The sequence below is a fragment of the Pseudorca crassidens genome, chromosome 21 (genome assembly GCF_039906515.1).
Source record: "Pseudorca crassidens isolate mPseCra1 chromosome 21, mPseCra1.hap1, whole genome shotgun sequence".
Classification (NCBI taxonomy): domain Eukaryota; kingdom Metazoa; phylum Chordata; class Mammalia; order Artiodactyla; family Delphinidae; genus Pseudorca; species Pseudorca crassidens.
In genome coordinates, this window is record NC_090316.1 from 8,886,895 (window position 1) to 8,908,272 (window position 21,378).

Consider the following 21,378-nt stretch of genomic DNA (forward strand, 5'->3'; position numbering starts at 1 on the left):
CAAAATGCTCTATTCTGCGAGCCCATTTCCTCTTCTTTGGTCTCTGAGGAGCTAGACTATCTAGCTGACCATGATGCAACCTTTTTTTTTTTTGGCTGTGCCATGAGGCGAGCAGGATCTTGGTTCCCTGACCAGGGATTGAACCCGTGCCCGCTGCAGTGGAAGTGTGGAGTCTTAAGCACTGGACCACCAGGAAAAACCCGCAACTTTTTAAAAAAATTGAAGTATAGTTGATGGACAATATTATATGTTACAGGTGCACAATATAGTGATTCACAGTTTTTAAAGGTTATGCTCCATTTATGGCTATTTTAAAATATTGGATATATTCCCTGTGTTGTACAATCATGCAAGTTTTATAAAAGTGAAGTTGCTGAACTCCCCTTCTGCCTTTTCTGGGGTCAACCCATGAGATTTAGCTTTTAACTACTTTTTTTCTTTTGGTTTTAACATTTTTTCTTTCTAGCCTCTACAAGTCTTTTTTAATTTTAATTGGAGCCCAGAAGTGGGCAATTAATTTCAACAGGGCCAAACTGGCTAATTTTCTACCTGTCTACTGCATTGCTGGAAGTACGAATTCTCAATACTGCGTTTGCTGAATTGCAGTGTTGTTCCTTTCTTCCTCTACGTGCTATCCTACCTGTAATCTTATTCCACGTTATCACATCTGTTTGATTTCCCACTTAGTTACCTGTGTTTTCTAGCCTGTTTTTCCAGATGACTGAAAATAAGTTATTTTTGAACACTTATGCACCGTGCTAACCCCTTCACATGCGTTTCATTTCACAATGCGTTTTCATTTCATCCACTCAACCCATTTTATAGATGAAGAAACTGAGGCTCAGACAGGTTAAAGAATTTATTCAAGACCATACATCTAAGAAGTGGTAGAGAAGGGATTTGAATCTTGGCAGTCTAACTCTAGAAACTACATTCTTAATTTACCTATTCAATTGTAAATCCATAGTATTTGTGTTGGGCTCTCCAACCAACAGAGAAAGTTTGGGAGCACCATTGAAAAACCTGAGAAAGCATGGGCTAGGGTTGCCAGATTTAGCAAATAAAAATACAGTTGATCCTTGAACAATGCAGGTGTTAGAGGCACTGACCCCGGCTGGCATCAACGAAAATCTGCCTATAACTTTATAGCAGGCCCTCGTATCTGTGGTTCTGCACCTGCGAAGGCAACCAACCGCAGATTGAATAGTCCTGTAGCATGCGTTTATTGAAAAAAATCCGTGTAAGAGCGGACCCGTGTTGTTCAAGGGTCAACTGTTCAGGATGCTCAGTTAAATGTGAATTTCATGATAACAACGAATACTTTTTTAGTATGTCTCATGCAATATTTGGGACATACTTATACTAAAAATTACTCGTTATTTATATGAAAATCACATTTAACTGGGCATCCTGTATTTTATTCGGCAACTCTAGGCTGGGCATATTTCCCAGACAGAGACTGCGACTTTCTTACCGAATTGATATCAAAATATATTTTGGGTCAGTTGAAAGTACCTCTGCTCTTTTGGAGCAGAATTGCAGCAGCGTTTGGAGTATTTTACGATAAATCTCCGTAGCACCTACCAAGAATTATGCCATTTTCACAAATAAGCTGTTTATTATTTCTACATTGATAATGGGAAGAGATATTCATCTGAATATATTTTTGGGGCTCGACTTAACTCACTAGGCAGAAATGTTTTATCTCTTTATATCACCTAATCTAATATTAGCTATTGCTAAATTTCACTGTAATAAAAAAAATACAAAGACTCATTTTATTTAGCAAGACTGAAAATAAAACTAAGACATCAAATCACACCTTTAGAGTTGTCTAAAACAGTTCTTCCATCTATCAGCCCAAGGCAATTAATCCAGCATATCATTTGTAGAGTGATTAATATAACAACAATCATTTCTCAGTTTCAAAGGGGGCCATTCAGTCCTCGGGGCTCTTTGCAAGTAGAATTAGTTTTGACTATTCAATCACCAGCTTGCACAAAAGCAGAAATAGGAATGGAAATACAAACACAAAATGATTGGCTATTACCTCTTTTAAAAGGAAACACCAGAAATAGTGGCTAGAACGCTACTGAATAGAACTAAAGAAGCAGTGGTTAAGTCCATAGAGGCAGAGTGACCCCTAGTCAGGATACAACTTATCCTCAATCAAACTTAAATAGGTAGTCAGTAAATATGAAGCTCTTACTTTCACTGTTTATAAATGGTGAAGTTATCTGTGTTGAAAGATAGAGACTCATAGAAACTGCAACAGATCATTTATAAAACATCTACTTTTTTCAGATCAATATAGTCGGCCCTTTGTATCTGTGGATGTGGAACCCGCGGATACAGGGGCAGCTACACTAGGCCATTTTATATAAGGGACTTGAGCATCCACGGATTTTGGTACGGGGTCGGGGGGAGTGTCCTGGAACCAGTCCCCTGCAGATGCCGAGGGATGACTATATTGCTAAAATTCTTTCAGTGATTTTTTTCCCTCTCTCAACTTAATATGATCGCAGATCCCTCCGAATTTATTTTAGTCATATAAAAATTAACAAACTGTGGCTTCCTTTCAAATATGCTGTCCTGATATTAAAAAAAGTGATTAAAAACAGTACTGAATATGGATCACTTCTGCAAAGTTTAATGAGTGAGAAACATTCAACCAAGGTGATTTTTCCTTGGAAAGTCCTACAAAAACTGACTTTTATAAACAGTTCCTTATTTTGATAGAGGTTCCATTTATCAATAGCAGCCATGACTTTACTGCCTACAGAATTGCAGGCGGTCACAGTTTACATGTTTAGAATTCAAATGTTTTCAGATCAGGTTTTCTAGTAAGTGTTACAGAAACGAAGTCACACAGACAGACTGGTTAGTTGTCCCAAGCTAAGAAAACAGCCCATTTCCATGATTTTCCTATTCAGGCAGGTACAGACAACATTGGAGTTAAACGAATGGGTACTACAACAGTTATATTTTTTGCTTAAAGAAGAAGTGACATTGACATTGAAGGGGGGCAGGTGTAGCAGGACTTCACCGAGGCTCCTTTGTGATCTAGTGCAAGGGACAAGCCATCACAGGATGCTAGTATTAGAGAGAAGTTCCGGTTAAGAATCTGAGCAAGCTTGCTATTCAGAGAGGCTGAGATGTCCTTGCTGCGTATTCCACTGGAGAGAAGTAGTGTTTTCTGAGGCTTAGGCAGCCGGTCTCAGAGCAGAGGAGCCGACAAATATGTAAATCAGGGATGCTGGATGTGACATGGTACTCCTAACAAGTGATTAATGGCACTGAAGTGGGAGGAGGGTGAGTGTATCTTAATGATGGATACCTTATGTTGGTCTTAGACTAACTGCCTTCTGCAAGGCCTTCTGAGCACATTAAAATCCATCACTCCCAGGAACATTTGGCTGCCTGCACAAAGTGTGACCAGGAATGGTGGTTTGAGAATTCTAAGTCCCACAAATTAGAACAGAGAAGGGCAACATTTAAATTAAGAGGGATTAACCCTTTGTGTATTCCTAGGCCGGCTGAACGCTCCCCCAACTCCCGAAGAGCCTGGTGCTACTTAGAAGCAAGGTAGCCCGACTTTTGGGGCCATTCGATTAATCAGAAGTCTGGGTGTGGGATCAAAAATGAGATGGAAATCTGTGCCAGAAAGTATCATTTGTAGTTTCACCGAGAAAAGAAGGGTACAGTGGGAGTTCTTCTTGGAGGGGGGCAGCTAATAACAAATCCTCAGCCAGGGCTTGTCGTGGACGATAGCAACAGGCTTGCAAGTTCACTCCAGACAGCTGCCCTCCACTTAGCGACCTGGTACACACTCCTGCCCCCAACTCCAACTTCTGGACACAAGAAAACCTTTTTTTCATGTTTGTGTTCCCCCCACCCAAATCTCCCAATTAGTAATGAAAAAACATTTGAGTGGATTCTGATGCAGTCCTGACCCAGGGACTAGGGCATGAACTCGTACCCACACAGCTGTCTCTGGAGATTTAACACTCGGTGTGACCCCTGGAGCCCTGGATTTAAAGACACCGGCCGCTTAGCGAACGGGCTCCCCCTTATCACTACATCAGACAGACCCCAGCACAAGTCACAGGCACTGAGATTGGGGAATCTTTGGGACGAGCCCTTCTTCCTCCCCCAGAGGAGGTCTTCAACCGTAGGATCCCCACAGCAATGAAAAGACACTTGACCTCAAGGAACGCGCACAGTTTGCCAAGCAGGTACCACAGTGGCTAACAGATAGCACGGTCCCACTTCAGCAGCTTTGAAGACACCTGAGTTCTTCATTCCTGTCTTCTTGATGCTGAGTGGAACCAACGAACAGGTTAAGAGGAGAAAAAAACCAAATCACAGAATAGGTGAAAAGTTTTAAAAAGAATTGTGTGGTGGCGGCCAAACCCTGACCCTGGAAATGTAGTCGGAAGCCACCACGCTTTCAGCCCTGGGGCAAGGAGGGTGGTGTGTAGAAAAGCCTGCAAAACCTATAGCACCAGCTCTTCCTTACCAGGGCTCCAGAGAGCGGGCCTCGGCAGTAACCCACGGGCTCACGGCCAGGAGCGCCGGGAAAGCCAACATCCACCGCAGCCGTTTCTCCACAGCTCTGCTGGCAAACTTACAAGCACGTATTTGCTCGGTAGCTGGGCCTCACCCACGGGCATCTCCCACCTTGGAGGCAGGTAGAGAACACTGGACTGCCTTTCCCCAAATAAGGGGAGTCCGATCGGAGGCGACACCCTGCATTCCTCCCACTCCTTATTAATAGCATCCCTAATTAAGTCAGCTTCAAAAGGGCGAAAATCAGTGCCTGGAGCTCAAAGGGCTAGCCCATGGTTTCCAAATCTTAACAGAAGCCACGTAACCTACTTACCTGAAGAAAACCCCAATTCATCAGTCCCTACCCCCGCTTCCCGGGAAGGGGAATAGGTTTAAGTCCGTTTCTTCTTTTTTCACCACAGTACGTGGAAGAGAGTCAAAGAAGGTAGTGTGGAAGGGAGGGCTGGTTCATCATTAAAAAATAAAGATCTCTTTGAGGGTCATGTGCGGCTGGGGACAGAAACATTCAGTTCTCCTCCGCGTCTGCCTCCGAGGGCTCCTCTTCTAAGCCAAAGCTCGGCTTGTCAGCTAGCGCCTCCAAGTGCTTACCCAGGCTGCCCGCAGAGTCCACGAACATGTCAGGGATGTCTTTGCCAAAGTAAATCTTGCTGTTGGAAGCGATGGCCTTGTACTTCATCAGCTGCAAATACTCAGGGGTCAGCTTCAGCTGGAAGAAAAATGAGGAAGGAAGACTCTGATGGGGCCAGATTAGGGGAAGTCTGGGCGGCATCCCTTTACTTTCGCGAGGAGAGGGTCTCCGTGAGAACCACGCCCCCTGCGCCTCTTCCTGGTCTCAATGTTACGTTAGTAACCGCGAAACCCCTTCTCTGGGAGAGAGTAATCTCAGGTCCTCAAGATGAGAGCTGCGAGAGTTTCATGAGTTTCTCTGTTTACCAGCAAAATCAAACTTCTCTCAGGGTCCAGCAAAGGGAAAGGGAAGGCGCTGGCCCACACGGCCCAGGAGTCCTCGCTCGCGACCACGAGGGGCTGGGGCAGGCGCCATGTTCTTACAACCACCCGGCTACTCTCAAGCCGGGCACACGCCCTCTGGCGGCCAGGCGGCGCTGGGCCTTTACCTTATTTGCTTCGGCTATTTTCATGGCAGTGTAGCACTCGGCGTCCGCCTTGGCCTTCTCCCGGGCCAGAAACGCAGCATCTTAAGAGAAGAACGCAGTGAAGTGAAGGGCAGAGGCTATCAGAAGGCTAGTCCCCGCCACTTTCCCCGACTGCCTCCGTGACCCTGGGCACACTGCTCTGGCTTCTCTGTGCTCTGATTTCCTCATTTATGAAACTGGGAAAAAGGCATTTTTCTCCTGTTTCACAAGTGGTTGTGAAAATCGACCAAGATGAAGGAGTGCTCTGACAGCATCTCCCGGCGGTGGGGCCTAGCTAACTCTGAGTAAGTCTGCCGCTGTGCCCGACAGTGTCTTTTCTGACAGCATCGTGGAGACACATCCTCTTTCTAGCCGCTTACTCCTTCTGTGGCCTGTGAGGAGAGGGACGGGACCCGCCTCAACCTCCTGTCTCCGAGCTCTCCACCCCGGCGCTCTTCCCTCCTAGTACACAGCAAGACCAAGGGAAGCCCGAAGAAGGCTCTGGATACGGCCCGAGGTGGATCTGCCCTGAAACCGACTACCATAAACAAAACAGCTCAGCCCCTCTCCAACTTCAGCTCCCTTTTCATTTCCATCAATCATTTCAGAAAGGCTCCAATTAGCAGCGCTTAAGCTGGCACAACTTGAAGGGCATGACATGCCATGGTCTAGACTAACACCTGTTTGGACTAAGACACATTTAAACTTCTACTTTGCAATCTGCTTCCTTAATCTGCTCAGACCAGCTTTCGGTCAAGCTGATGCAAAATTTTTGATATTTACTCCCTGGCCTTGGGAATGAGGCCAGCCTTGCACGAGCAACAGCTGTAGCAAAAGCCTGGGAAGCAAGCGGGGACTGGGGGTGGGTTCTTACTGCACAGCCTCAGCAAGGCCCTGGGTGGTGGAAGCCTGCAGGCTGGCTGGGGTGCATGCGGCCAACTCGACTGGCCTTAGCGCCTGGTGACCTGCGTTTATAATAAAAATGTGCTGTTCGGCTAAGAGCTCCCCAGTGAGGAGCCGCTGATCTGTAAAGGCCTAACTGGCTCCTCCACGGGCACCTGCAAAGCCCGAGAGGCCCCACCGTGGGTACTACTGGACACAGCACTGTGCAGCCTGAAGCTGGGCCCTGAGGTCTTGTTTTTGGCCTAGAATTTGCTTGATATAAAGGCACCACACGGAGGAGAAGGTGGGTGGTGGGAATGAGGTGAGAGCTGAGGGGCAGGGGACTGAAGGTGAGTGAGATTCAGAGAAGCTGGCAAAGACAACACCTCTCTCCAGCTCGTGGTGTCGGTATTGAAAGGTGTCTTCTTCACACCCAGCTTAACATCCACAGGGACCCTGAGAGGCCAAAACGATGGTGTTCACGGGCTTCTGAGGAGGGGGGCGGGTAAGGCAGGGGGGAGAAAGCTGCTGTCTGGACCTAGCTTCTTGGTTTACTTCCAATGCCAGACTGTGAGCCCAAGACAGCAGGGACCACGTGACCTCCCTTTTTCTTAAGCCTGGCAGAAGAGTCCTGGTGGCACCCAACTAAAATCTGATGAATGACTGAAACTCTCTGAAGTGGAAAATTAATGCCAGCCTGGACCGAATCTCCCCAAAACTCAAGTCAGAGCATAGAGAACAAGGGATGTTCCAAAGAAACCATAACATCTGAGCACAGAGATTACAGAGCAGAGGAAATGACCCCCCCCCCCCCCGACCCGGCCACAGAGCGGGGTTTGAGGAAAAGGCAGGCGGGAATCTCTCGCTTACCTTCGATTTCCGAAATTCTCTTCTCCGTCTCCTTCTCCATCACCTTCTGCCCATAGGTGATTTCTGCCACCTGAGCCACTTTCTCTGCCTCTGTATTAATGAAGTTCAGAAAGGCTTAGAGCCCCGACACGTCCAGAGTTTGACGGCATTGCACCTTTCACCTGATCTGAGGCCCTGATGCAGGGCAGCGGGTGGGCTCGGGTGAAGGGCCACTGGCCCAGAGGCAGCCATGGCAGGCTCCCTCTCCCAAGTCACAGGATATTTCTCCCAAAGGAATGTTTTAAGGGTTGAGGTACAGGTTTCCTCCTGCCACTGCACTTTAGGACGTGGCCAGGGCTGTGGCTGGTCGTCTGGTGCAGTGGTAAAGAAGCCGGGTTCAGGGGCAGAGTCCCTGGATTTGAACCCCGTTTCCATCACTTCTCTGCCATGTGACCGTGGGCAGCAATCTAGCCTCCGTGTGCTTCAGCTCAGTGAGAGGAGGTTAAGGATGCTGCCTTCCTCACCCGGCAGGGGTGGGTGTGTGAGGAGCGAGATGATTCACCCGCGAGCATTTAGAAAAGCCCACGGCTCGTAGTAAGGGCCCAATCGGTGTTATTATTATTGTGAATGAGGAATGAACTGGAAGGGCTCCTTTCATTTAAGAGATGTGTGGAAACTCAGAACTCAGGATCCCTGGCTGTGATCTGACAATTTCAGCTGTCTCCGGGGGATGCAGGCCGACCCCGCGTGTGGCAGGGCTTCGGAGGACCGAGCCCCAGGGTTCCTGAATCTCTCCACCCTCCCCAGCCTGTCTGCTCTGAAAGGGGACCCCACAAGCACAGTCAGACCAATGAGGGCCTTCTTCCGCTCTGTCTCGGCTTCCTTCTCCACCACCTTCTGCTTCTGGGCTGCAATCAGAAGCTTCGTCTTCTCGCTTTCCCTGAAGGGGAGAAAAATGCACAGCTGTGAGGCCGCTGGGGACCAGCTTCTGCGGAGATTCACTGCGCCCTGGAGAAGACAAGCCGCCCCCGCCCCGGGGGACGCAAGCTGTCATTCCTTCCCCTCTCCTGGCAGGCTCTGTAACGTCCCAGGTGAAAGCGGCTCTGCTGCAGGCAGTAACATGGCTTGCCTTCTCCTCCAAAACTCATTGGTAGGAAATAAAGCATAACTGACTTCAGTAAAAGGCACCTGCCTGCCCACGCAATCGCCGCTCCCCCTCTTCTTTGGAACGAGCCGTGAAATGCCACACGCCTCCCCCCCGCCCCCGCCCCGGCCCTCTGAAGAGCATCCCTGCTCTGTCATTGCGGAGCCCAGGTGAGCGTCCTGACATGCCTGCCCCATCTTCCAGGGTGGTGCGCTGTAACAAATACTCAAGAGGGGATGCCTGGCCCGGCGTCGATCAACCCCGGGATGGGATGAACGGGAGGCAGGGGAGAGCGGTGGTTACAGCTGGGGCACCGGGCACACTCACATCAGCTCGTAGTTCCTGCGGATGGCTTCAGGTATGTTGGGCTTTGTCACCCGCACAGCCTGGAGAGGGATAAAAACAGCACCTGATGGGGAGGTGAGGGGCTGAGGGACCAGCTCCCACCGGTCCTTGATCTTCCTGCACAGACAGGACAGCCTCTGGAAGAGGGGATGCACCTTCCTTGGGGGTCGGGGGGCGATGGCAGGGCTCCCACCAGGGCGGTGCTTACTTGGATGACGAGCCCGGGGGCCATGGAGGTCAGGTCCTGTTGCAGAGCCAGTTTGAGATTTTCATCAATCTGATCTGGAATCAAGACAGATAGAAAAGGGAGCTGTTACACTTTTCAGGCGGGGAGGAGGGAAGTACGGTGGTAGAGTGCAAGGCAAGACACCGGCTCACGAATGCACCCGACAGGCAAAAGGTCTTCCCAAGGCAGAGTGCTCATCAGGGCCCGGATGTCTAAAGACGCCCTGCAAGGCTCTCACAGCGGGAGGCCCACTCGGTCCTCTACGTGAGCCAGCCGTGAGCGTGTCCTTTCCCTGGGGCCTCAAGAAGACATCAGCCTCGCCCAGAAGGGAGCTAAGCTTTAGAAGGACAAACAACTCGAGCACAGTTTTTGAGTCAGGCAGCAGCCTTTCCCTAGAAACAGCAGCAACAGAAGGTGGACGCCTGGCTTTCACGAAGAAGGAAGGTGGAATGGCCAAGTTAGGTATTTTGAAAAAGCCAAGCACATTAAATCTAGTAATTTTAGAGGTTTCTAAAAGAAAAACAGACTCTGATGTCAAGGAAAGCCCCAAGGAAGACTAATTCCATTAGGAACTCCATCAAATAACACAAGGAGAAGAATGACAATTTACAGCTCTGGAAACGAGCCCAACTGGTCTGATGTGTTGTTTGCTTTGGTCCTGATTCTCTGTCTGAAACATGACACGTGAGTCACTTCACGGACAAGGGTTGGAAGAGCTGTAACCGACTGTCCCTCTAGCTGTGGCCCTAGAACAGCGGCGCCCAGGCTGCCTGCTCTGACCTGGGCCTTCCCTGCCCTGCCCCCCGCCCATGAGATCCTCAGTAAGATCCTGGAAGAGCACTGAGAAAAGGACCCACGAAACCAGGCTGGGACATCTTCACGGAACCATCTCCCTACTGTCAGCTGCCATCTGCTTTAAGTGGCCATTCGTGATCCAGGAGCCTTTGAGGAACAGTAAGTCTAACTCCTTTCCTGTTATAGATGCTCAAACTGAAGCCCACAGAGGTTCAGTGATGTGCTCAAGCTAGTCAGGACCCAAAATAAAGAACTTGTTTAATTATTATGCTTTGGTTGTTAGGGTTGAGAACAGTACTTTCTTCAACTGTCATATCGCTAAGCAAGGGGTTTTAATACTTCTACATATCAGATACGTTCCCAGCAGCCTCTCAGCACTGAGAGAGAAATGCCCATAAGGGCAGCACCTCCCACCTGACATGGGTCTAACAATTTGACGGCTAGAGATAAACATTACATTCCACATTTTCTATTTTAAATAGGAGACCGACCAAACTTTAAGGGAGATGCCCTATACCCTCCATAAGTTAATAACACAGTTGTTTATCAGATTAAATTCTGTCTGAGTCAAGGCAGAAAATTGTGACCCAGGGCTAGTAATTCTCTAGGAAAATCTGGAAGAAATGTTTTGCATGGTGGTTTACTACCAAAGTAACACCAGTACTAAGTTGTTTATAGGTGATGGTTATGCTGACAGATGCAGATTAAGTTATGTTATTACGTGAACACAAAGAGGGTCTTCAGACAAACTTCTTAACAAGTACTGGATAACATTTTAATAAAACAGGCAAAGAGGATGCATCAGAGCAAGCAGTGATAAAAACTGCAGTCAAGCTGAAAGTCAGGGCTATGCGTCCTGAGAGGAGGGGATCAGAGAAAAACTTTCCAACTTCAAGGAACAGGATTAGAGACTTGAGTTTCTCCTTTGCAGATGCGAATGGATTCTAAACAAAACAGTGCTTGCTGGCAAGAATGATGTTAAAAGATATTTCAAAGCAAACACACTTCCCTAGCTCCTCTGTACAAGAAGTTTTACTTTACTAGGACGCCAAGTTCATCTGCAAGATAGTGAGGAGTTCTCTAATGCAGAATAATTTCACATTTTAATTCCCTCTACATGGAAATTAGAGCTCTTCTGTCTTTTGTTGTTTCAAATGCTTTGGAACGTTCATTTAATGGCACAAGTTCTAAAACAATGGCTAGAGAGAAAACTAAGATATTTTATGAAATTATATCAGTTTGAGGTTAAAAAAAAATCAACAGCAGATTTACTGAACTGTTCTTAACAGCACACTGAATCCAAACCCCACAAGAGAATCCAAAGCCTATAAAGTGAATTTAGATTCATTTTCTTCTGCAGAAAAGTCAGAAGTGCTTCTGATGATTTCCCAAATCTGAAACACAGTGCAAAAGGCTGTTTGCTTAATTAAGACGACTGGTGTCGCCAACGATTCCGCCTCTGTCTACTCTACAGAATGTTCTCACTCAGGGTCCTTTTAATGAAGATTCCTGGGAAAAATCACTGTCCAGTCCTGATGTCAAGAATAGCTGTTGCCACTGACTGCAAAGTTCATTTGCTTTTATTTTTTAATACATTTATTTATTTTATTTTTGGCTGTGTTGGGTCTTCGTTGCTGCGCGCGGGCTTTCTCTAGTTGCGGTGAGCGGGGGCTACTCGTTTTTTTTTTTTTTTTTTTTTGCAATACACGGGCCTCTCACTGTTGTGGTCTCTCCCGTTGCGGAGCACAGGCTCCGGACGCGCAGGCTCAGCAGCCATGGCTCACGGGCCCAGCCACTCCGCGGCATGTGGGATCTTCCCGGACCGGGGCACAAACCCGTGTCCCCTGCATTAGCAGGTGGACTCTCAACCACTGCACCACCAGGGAAGCCCGGGGGCTACTCTTTGTCGTGGTGCGCGGGCTTCTCATTGCAGTGGCTTCTCTTGTTGCAGAGGACGGGCTCTGGGCGCGCGGGCTTCAGTAGTTGCGATGTGTGCGCCCAGTAGCTGTGGCACGTGGGCTCAGGAGTTGTGGCTCGCGGGCTCTAGAGCGCAGGCTCAGTAGTTGTGGAGCACGGGCTTAGTTGCTCCGCGGCATATGGGATTTTCCCGGCCCAGGGCTCAAACCCGTGTCCCCTGCATTGGCAGGCGGATTCTTAACCACTGCGCCACCAGGGAAGTCCCACGTGGGTCCTTTCTGTTCTAAGCGTTTCCCTATTCCTCTCTACAGGTATAGGGTAAAAACAACAACCAAAACTCACAGAGGTTCTAGGAACTGTAAGTAGCTATGGTCCTTGTCCCAGTTCTAGAATTAAACGTGACCCTTGCTGTTCTCATCACTTGGTCCTGGTGCCGTTCATCCAGGGTGGCATGGATGAAGCCAGAAGCCAGGGGAGGGAGGTCTGAGCTTCAGCTCTGCTACTAGCCAGCTCTGGCACTTTCTCCCTTTGGGCCTTAGTACCCTTATCTTGAAAGGAGGATGCTGGGTAATCTCTAAGGTTCTACTAGAACTGACCCCTCTTCATTACAAAACGATGCTTAGGGACAGTGGGAACACACTTCCATCCCAGGCCTCTGATTCAGCGCAGGAGCGAGTCCTCGCATCCACTATTACTCCTGTGCCCGACGCTCAACCACTCTCACGAGCTTCTTCCACCGGCATCAGCATTTCCCAGGAGTGCCCTGTGTGACCGCCCGCTTCCCGGGCACTGGATCTTCAACACTTCCGGGCCTTTGGTACCCATCCCGCCCTGTGGGCAGCTCAGAAGTAGGCAGCGGGGAAGCAGGGCTGCTTGAGCAGGTGATCATCCCAAGAGGCTTTCTTACCGAAGAGCTCGATGTAGACCTCCTGAAGCGTGTGGACACTGCAGAACTGGTTCAGCTCGTGGTGGATCTTGTTGAAGATGAGCGCCTTGTCGTAGTCGGCAGTGTAGTTCTTCACTATATCATACACTGGGAGGAAGGAGAGATTCAGGATGAGGACGGGCGGGACTCACCACATCCCCGGACACAGCGGCTGTCCCTTCCCAGGGCGCTGCTGCAAACACAGGGCAGGCGTGGGGCCGGTGGTGGGGCGGGGGGAGTGGGCTGCAGGGGAGGGGCTGGGCTGGGGGAGGGGCACGGCAAGCACACACCTGCGTGTGGGACCAGGAAGTTCACCACCTCGATTCTGTCGAAGTAGATCATCACGCCACCGCTGTCGGAAGAGGGACGGACACAGCAGTCAAGGTTAAGCTCTGGAATATGGTGCCTCTCCTAGGGGGTGGCGGGAGGTGTGTGACTTGACAGGAAAAGAGGAGAGTTTACGGGGGTGGGGTGGGGTGGGGGGGCGGTGAGAGGTCAGAGGCAGGAGGCTCTCCAGGCAGGAGTCCTTCCGAGCTGCTAGTGAGAACGCAATCTCGTGAGAAATCACACCTCCTAAAAATACCTCCGCGAAGAAAAAAACGAAACTTTGGCGGTAAGACAAGAGTAGTTCATCTCCTTTTAATCTGCAGTGCCTTTTGATTAAAGCAATCAATCGAAAGGAAGAGACTGAAGAAGGTAACGGAGTTCTCAGAACTTAAAAATGTGGGGTTTTATGGTCACTGTTTCTCACTTTGTTTTCACCATCACTTTAGTTCAGCCCTCCCCGCCCCGACATTCATTAGAAAACAATTTCAAACATACAGAAAAGCTGAAAGAATAGTACAACTAACACTCATATATCAACACCTAAATTTAACAATTGTTAACATTTTACCTATCGATTGATCTACTTTTTTTTTTTTTTGCTGAACATTTCAAAGCAAGCTGCGGCCAGGATACCTTAGCCCTTAACACCTGTCAAGCATCAATCTCCTAAGAATAATGACAGTCTCCTACAGAGTCACAATACCATTCCCAAACCTAAGGAAATTAGCAATAATTCCTTACCATCTAATACCCAGTCTTTCTCCAGATTTCCCCAGAAGTTCCTGTCATGGACTGAATTGTGTGCTCTCCAAAATCCATATGCTGAAACTCTAATCCCCAATGCGACTGTATTTGGAAGCAGGCCTTTACACGGGTAATTAAGGTTAAATGAGGTTATAATGGTGGGGCCCTGATCTGACTGGACTGGTAAAGGAAAGAAGAAAAAGACACCAGAGATCTTTCTCTCTCTCCACACGTGCATAGAGGAAAGGCCACGTGAGGACACAGCAAAGCAGCCACTTGCAGGCCAGGAACCAACCTTGCTGCCACCTTGACCTTGGACTTTGAGCTTCTAGAACCGTGAGAAAATAAGTGGCTGTTGTTTAAGCCACCCAGTCTGCGGCATTCTGTTACGGCAGCCCAAAATGACTAACGCAGTTTCTGTAACGTCTTTAATAGCTGTTATTTTGGAACCAAGTTTTAAGCAAGGTTCACCATTACATTTGCTTATATCTTTACGTCTCCTTTTTGACCCAAGGCCCCTCCAAATACAATGACTTTGTGATGAAATAGGGCCAGTCATTCTGTGGGATGTTCTGATTCTGTGTTTGTCCGAGTGTTTCCTTATGGTGTGGTTTACTTTGTTACTCTGTCACTGTTCAGACCTTCCTGACTTTTCAACCGGACCACCATATTGGTTTTCTCTTTGAATTTCCGGCCCCTGAGTTCTCCCCCTACCACCTTTCCAACATTCTCCATAGCCAGTTCTGCTGAAGTTATCTTCCTCTAGCAAGTTATTTGTGTGCTAAAAGCCTTTATCATGGCATTCGAGGCCCTTCCAAACTTGTCTCCCTTCTGTGGTTTTCTCTACTGCACTCCACCACCTACTCAACTCAGAACATAGGGAGCTTGGGGGCAGAGAACTTGGTGAAACCACCGAGTGGTACGTCCCTTTTCACTGTCTCTTACTGTAGCCAGCCAGATGGCCTTGCCTCTTATTTGGGCTTCACAGCTTTATTCTGGGCGCCTTACCTTGTCCCACAAGGTACGTTCTTCACCTCATCTGTCTGGAGTGTGGTCTGGAATTAGGGGAGACATAAGATGCTGTAAGGTGAGCAGTGACAAACAAAGTGAGTTCTTTTGGGAAACCCAAACAGCCTTTGCCTTGAATACTTATTTGGGTTAAACTTGGCCTCTGTGAAATGTGAATACCCCCATGAATGCTCCTCACTTACAGAGTGCGAGACTAAACCAAGCAAAGGTACCCACCCCGCTTCCCTGTAAATGAACCACCACATGCACAAGCTGAGCAATGATGGTTTAGTGAAAAAGACCCTGGTTAGGAGTCCTAAGACCCGTGCTTACTTCCGTTTCTTCCATTTACTAGTCTTGAAACAGCAGATTCTTTATTTAACCTCATAGCCTCTAAAACCTGCTCGGCCCATTCTCAGGATTACTGTGAGACTCAAATGAGATACTGTGCACGGAATGCACTTCGAAAACCATCAAGCACAGTAAATGGCAGAAGAAACCTACAGGGCAGATGCTGATGAGGCATCCCAGGATATTTCCCTGGGTTAGTTTAAAAGTCATTCTCTGAATCTTCTTATTCCTCTTAGCTGGACATACTTCAAAGATGACTAGACTAACTTAGCCTGGCTTTGGGTCTGTCATAACTAATCCTACACCTATTTTAGATGTCGTTTCCCTTCTCCAAGTTCACCCCCCCCAATTATGTTCACATCTCTGAAATTCAAAAAAGAACCAGCAAAATTACCATGTTTTATTTCCATCTATCTTGGTAGCCTGTGGTTTAAAACACACAGATGCACAAACATCCTATTTTTCCTTCTGCGTATTCAGAAGAGATTCTTCTCTGGTTTTGTCTTGAAGTGAAGCCATAGTTCCCAGCTGGGAATGACAGGCCAAGGCAATGACCCCGTTCAGCTATTTCAACAATCAAGTAAAACTCCAGAAGTAAGTGGCTCATGGAGCCTCATACTTTATATTATATATAGGACTTATTCTTAAGTGATTCCTTGAAAAGGCATTATACTCATCCACTCATCCAATGGTTAAGTCATTCCAAATCACGCACTAATCACCACCCAAGTCTGCAGTCGTCCAACCCTGCCCCACAAGCCGAGTATACCTGCACAGACTTATAGGATGTGATGAATGGGAGCATGAGATGGAAGCCAGGGCCGCTGGTGGAAGTCAGCAGGGCACCGCCTCTGCAGAGGAGGGAGAGAGAGGCAGGCTTGGTTTAGCAAAGGGGTGTCTGTTACATCAATACTGTTTGGGCCCACTTTCTCTGCAGCCCCATAAACATTTAATATAGAGTGACATGTGCCAGAGCCATGCCCACAGATCCCTGTCTTCCTCTCAGCTTGACCCTAATATTCTAGGAAGCCTGATGCTAAAACCTACAACCGCTATTCATGCTTTTGCAGTGAGAAAAACGGGCACACAGACAAAGTGGAATAAAGACAGCAGAATCCTTGGCTATACTTGAGATAAGAGAGGAGAGCTGTTTTGTTGTATCTGTCGGGCTTGTGGCGATCCACAAGGGCAGTTAAATCCGGGAATATAGTGACCAATTAATGGTACTAGTGTTGGAGTCCAGTGACACAAAGAACCAAAAGGATAATTTTAAGTACACTTGATAAACCATCTAAATATTTTTTTGGCAGTACAGTTACTTTTCTAATCAAGTTATATGTAAATGGTAATAAAATTAAAAGCCATTTTGGGGGACATAGAAACAGATGGTGGGAAGAAATAATTAAAGGGAGAGGGGAACCCAGTCAGACTTCTAGAACTCGCTACTGGCATCCAGAGAAAAAGCATTACGGGGTACATATAAGAAGGGGCTCATAAAGACTTACAGCACATAACTTGGTTATGGAGGTGACTCAAAGGAAAGCAACCCAAGATTTATATTAAATGCTTTTTTGCTTTATATTAAGTCACAGATACATTTTTTTTAAAAAGAACAATAAAAATAAAGTGACATAATGGGTTATTGTAAGAACCACTATCCTAGAGCTTGCCTTGATGGATACAAGTCAACCTGCAGGCTCTTCCATTCTTCCTGAAATGTTAATTTTAAAGAGTAGGTCCACATGACATCTCCTCAGGTTGCCATCAAGAACCGGTACTCGTCAGAGGCAAGCTTGTGGCACCGAGACGCCCAGAGGCAAGTAGGAGAAAACAGTGTTTCAGAGATGATCTTCAAGGAGCATGATTGCCTTTAGGTTTTCTCTCTAAATCTCTCTACACGTTTATCGATTATCATCCATGGCATCAGACTACTAGGTTTTATATTTACATTTATATATGTATTTACGTGTGTGTATTCCCCTCCCCACGGTCACTGACACGAAAGCTCAATCTAAAAGACTCCCCTATTCAACAAAATGTAAACATAGTTGGTCAGCAGAATCTGTTAAACATTGACTAGGAAAGCCAGTCGTTGAACAGGAAGTTGCAAGCTACGCCGTGTCACTGCCTTACCTGTAATACACCCCAATATGTCCCTCTTCTATCTTGTGCACAGCTGAGAAGAGAGATGCACACAAGAAACTGGCAGCCACAGCCAAAACTGCTCCCAACTGAGCCATCAGTGAGCGTTCACCCTGGGGGAAAAGATACAGCAAGACGTATGCGCTCTGACTTGCGGGAGAAAAGCTCTGACAGCGAGAGCACCTCCCCAAGCCGAGCTCCAGAAAGTGGCTCACGTCCAGCCTGTAGTAGTATGAACACAAGGCTAGATCTACAACTCTCTTCCTCCTTGCTCTCACTTGGCACCACCATTCCTTAACTGGCTCCAGATACAGCCGTGGCCCAAGGGAGAACCAGTGCCAATTGGGCAGCGTTCAGGACACAGCCTTCCCTTCCTGTGAACACGAACGGCCTGTCACCGGAGCCACTCATATTCGTAAAAGGGAAGCGAGGCAGCTGCAGTACGTTGGCCCAAATTACAGAGGATGTCAGATGACAGGCAGTTGTGGCTGTGTAATTCTGGTCAGAGCCTCCCAGTCCTTAATTGCCTGCCACTTCAAAGGAAACCATTATTTACTCCTTTCAGAGGCTGGAGCGACACAGACAGCATGCGAGCCGAGTTCCATGGCGGGATTCTCTGGCCTTTCATCCACCTTCCCCGTTATTCCTTTGGCCCTAAACAATATAGGTATCTAAGCAGCACTGAAGCCACACTCCCTCCCATATGCTTGACTAGCACTTTGCAACTGACAGGTTCCCCAAGCCCATGGTTAGAGGGGAAAGGGGGTTCCCCAGGCTGGGTAGACTCTGGGGCTCCTGGGTTCAACTGTATTCGGGCACCAGGACGCGAAGGAGTTGGCATCCAGAGACTCATTTCCTGAACACTGAATGATCTGGAAAAACTACGGTAACTGTCAGCGAGGTTCCCAATCGGGCGCGCCTGGGCCCACGCGTCCAGCGCGTGGATTTCTGTCTCCCGGGTCTAACTTAACTTGGGCGCAGACGTCTGCGAGGCGCTTATTTCACCGTGCGGCCTCCAGCTACCGATCTGCAACTGCGTCCTATGTGCAAAAACCGTTTCCTCCCAGAAGTCACCCCCGCCCCACCTCGCGCTCCTTCCCTGCCCTCTTCTGAGAGAGGGTCGCGAGTCCCAGGAGCCCTGGTTCGGGGCTGGAGGCTCCAAGAGCCTCCGCTCCGTCCCGCCTAGAGGCTCGCGGGGAAGGGACGGGACAGAAAGGGGTTGCTTTCCCGCTCCCGAGGGAGAAAGGATGCTGTGCTGGGGGCCGGGGGGAACCGTCGATCAGCTCCTGCCGGGAGCCTCACCGAGGCCCAAACGCGCGCGCTAAGGGGGGGGGGGGCCGCGTACCAGGCTGTCCCTCCAGGCGCTCCGTACTCGTCCGAACCCCTGTGCAACCGCAGAAACCGCCACACCTCTCCGCACGCTACTTCCTTCCGGGCCCGTCGCTTCGATGACGCCATTAGTTCACGCGAGAAGACCACGCCCCTTCTCTCCCTAGTTCGCCAGTGCCTCTCCCGCGCCCCGAGCCGGGGGGGGGGGGTGGGGGTGGCCGCGGGTGGCCGCCAGGAGGCGCCCGCGACGCGGTCCGGGCGGTCAGGACCGCGGTCTGGGATTTCCGGGATGGGGGTGGTGCGGGCGCCTGGAGAGTGACCCCGGGGACGAGGCGAGTGGCGGCGGGTGCTCAGACTGACGTGTCACTGTCCGAGGATTTGACTTTGGAGTTTGCTCCGGATTCCCCTCCACGTTAGGTCAAGCCTGTTGTTTTGTTTTGTTTTGCTTTTTTTCGGGGCAGGTACCAGCGACTTGCAAGCCTTCTAGCCCTCTGTTCCGCTTTCCTGTAGCACCGCTGAATGAAACATCCTTTAAATGTGCAGATTAGCACCATTACGTAACTAATCAACAGTTTCTACTTTGAATTGCCCTTTATGCTTTTCTACGAGCTTTGGCCTTTGAGGTCCCTACAGCACCGTAAAGTAGATTAAGAAGGAATTATCTCAATTTTAGTGAACGAAATCTAGGTTCAGTGAGGTGCGAGGGTAGCAGTGGATGAAAGCCTGCTTTGCTCTTCCTTAACGTCAGGAGTTTAACTGCCTCGTAACTGATGCCACTCCGCACAGGGGCTCGTGCTTGTCAGTGTCTCCCCGCTAGACTGTAAGTTCCCTGAGGGTGGGGACTGCGTCTTCCTCAGCATCCCGGGCCCTTAAGTGCCCAGTAAAAACAGACCGCAGCACGGTGGCCGAGAACCAGCATCCAGACCTTGTGTCTCCCAGTCCGCAGCCTTCACTGGTCCGCAGCATCACACTAGGGCATTTCTAATTCAGCCACTGAAGTTACTGTGTTCGCAGAAGAGAGTCCACTTAATTACAGCCTTCGGTACTTGGAAAGCGTTTACACGGGGAAGATGGCAAGCTGGTGGTGCTGGACAGACTGAGGACACTGGAAAAGGAAAGTGTAGGTTTTCCAGGCATGGAACTGGCCCATTTCCAACCCCCTCCCCATCTCCTGGGGGTTTGCTCTGGGTGAGTTTGTGTTGAGATAGTTCATTATATGTTAAGCCCACAAGTGGGCGCTGCCGGGGAGCTCTGTGCCCACCTCCATAAAAGAGGGTTTCTCTTCTCCCCACCCTGTCACTGCAAATCTCCCCCTCCCCCAACACACGCATTGTGCGCACAAACTTGACCCATTTCCTGATTGATCCTATCAGAACCTGAGAGCTTTTTCTCCGCATGTTCAGTGATAGAACTGGGCCCGACACACTTAATAAAGGTTTCTTTAATAGTTCACACTTAGTAAATGTTTACTCAATAGTTGAGTGAATGAATAAGAGAAATGGAAATATTGGGGTTTATCAGCCCAAGGAATGGGGCTTAGCGTGCAGATAAAGGAATTAAATTAGTTGTCATTTAAGAATTTCCTGACTATTAAACTTTGAAATAAACTATGAACGGAAGTGGTGGGATTTCGTTCTCAGGAGGCTTTTTACCAGGTGTCTGTTGTTTAGTTATGGCCCTGCCTAGAGCCATAACTAAATGATAATCTAACATTTCTGAAAACTCTTTCCTTAAGAGACCCGTGATTGTCATGACTCAATATCCAAAATTACCCCGGAGGTAAGTCTGTGATGATTTGTTTAACAAAAGTCAAACAAATGTGTTTAAAAATCCATTTTAAAAAAAACTTGCAGGGCTTCCCTGGTGGCGAAGTGGTTAGGAATCCACCTGCCAATTCAGGGGACACGGGTTCGAGCCCTGGTCTGGGAAGATCCCACATGCCGCGGAGCAGCTAAGCCCGTGCGCCACAACTACTGAAGCCTGTGCACATAGAGCCCGTGCTCTGCAGCAAGAGAAGCCACGGCGATGAGAAGCCCGTGCACCGCAACGAAGAGTAGCCCTCGCTCACCGTAACTAGAGAAAGCCCGCGCGCAGCAACGAAGACCCAACACAGCCAAAAATAAAACAAATAAAATAAATAAATTTATAAAAAGCTTGCAGTAGAGAGTAGTGGTTAAGTGCAGATACCCCATGGTCAGATTGCATGGATTTAAATCCTGGGCCATCACCTGGGCCCCCCAGCCTCTTATTAGCTGTGTGACCTTGGGAAAAAGACTTTATCTGTGCCTCAGTTTCTTCATCTGTAAAATGGGGATCATGGTATGAACTTTATAGGACTGTTGTGAGGATTAAATGACAAACCAAGAAAATGATGTACAACAATGTTTGGCACATTTTTTTTTATTTTGCGGTACGCAGGCCTCTCACCGTTGTGGCCTCTCCTGTTGCGGAGCACAGGCTCCAGACGCGCAGGCTCAGTGGCCATGGCCCACGGGCCCAGCCGCTCCGCGGCATGTGGGATCCTCCGGGACCAGGGCACGAAATCGCATCCCCTACATTGGCAGGTGGACTCTCAACCACTGCGCCACCAGGGAAGCCCAATCTTTGGCACATTTTAAGTGTTCAATAAGCTTTAGCTGTTGCTGTTTTAAATAGGGAATTCCATTAATGTGTTCTTGCCCTTTTGTGGATT

General features: G+C 48.6%; 1 protein-coding gene and 1 long non-coding RNA gene across 4 annotated transcripts; one reads left to right on the plus strand and one right to left on the minus strand.

The window, feature by feature from the left end:
• Window positions 1–841: 841 nt before the first annotated feature.
• On the minus strand, window positions 842–18,843 carry ERLIN2 (ER lipid raft associated 2). 3 transcript variants are annotated; one of them, XR_010939582.1, is made up of 13 exons: window positions 18,703–18,843; window positions 17,349–17,470; window positions 15,985–16,066; window positions 14,865–14,911; window positions 13,076–13,137; window positions 12,768–12,893; window positions 9,131–9,204; window positions 8,905–8,963; window positions 8,282–8,373; window positions 7,455–7,544; window positions 5,685–5,764; window positions 4,883–5,275; window positions 842–4,318 (listed from the first exon to the last, which is right to left on the minus strand). XR_010939582.1 is itself a non-coding variant. In XM_067721865.1 (12 exons), the coding sequence occupies exons 2-12, from the start codon at window positions 17,453–17,455 to the stop codon at window positions 5,075–5,077; spliced, it is 1,020 nt and encodes a 339-aa protein (XP_067577966.1). In that variant the 5' UTR covers window positions 17,456–17,470; window positions 18,703–18,843; the 3' UTR covers window positions 842–5,074. The 3 variants fall into 3 exon arrangements, 2 of the variants coding, with proteins under 2 accessions (XP_067577966.1, XP_067577967.1); XM_067721865.1 differs by having other exon boundaries at window positions 842–5,275; XM_067721866.1 differs by lacking the exons at window positions 17,349–17,470; window positions 18,703–18,843 and having other exon boundaries at window positions 842–5,275; window positions 13,076–13,196; window positions 15,985–16,069.
• A 133-nt stretch (window positions 18,844–18,976) lies between these two features.
• On the plus strand, window positions 18,977–20,845 carry LOC137215983 (uncharacterized). The gene is made up of 2 exons (XR_010939525.1): window positions 18,977–19,103; window positions 20,540–20,845. It is a non-coding gene; the product is annotated as an uncharacterized lncRNA (long non-coding RNA).
• The last annotated feature ends 533 nt before the right edge of the window (window positions 20,846–21,378 follow it).

What these genes read in the sequence shown, in the direction of transcription:
- ERLIN2 (XM_067721865.1), bottom strand. Translation starts at nt 17,455, where the DNA reads ATGGCTCAGTTGGGAGCAGTTTTGGCTGTGGCTGCCAGTTTCTTGTGT. An exon ending in CATCCTATAAGTCTGTGCAG is followed by an intron (nt 14,912 to 15,984) that starts GTATACTCGGCT and finishes CCCTAATTCCAG; the next exon opens with ACCACACTCCAGACAGATGA. An exon ending in CCCCCGGGCTCGTCATCCAA is followed by an intron (nt 8,964 to 9,130) that starts GTAAGCACCGCC and finishes ATCCCTCTCCAG; the next exon opens with GCTGTGCGGGTGACAAAGCC.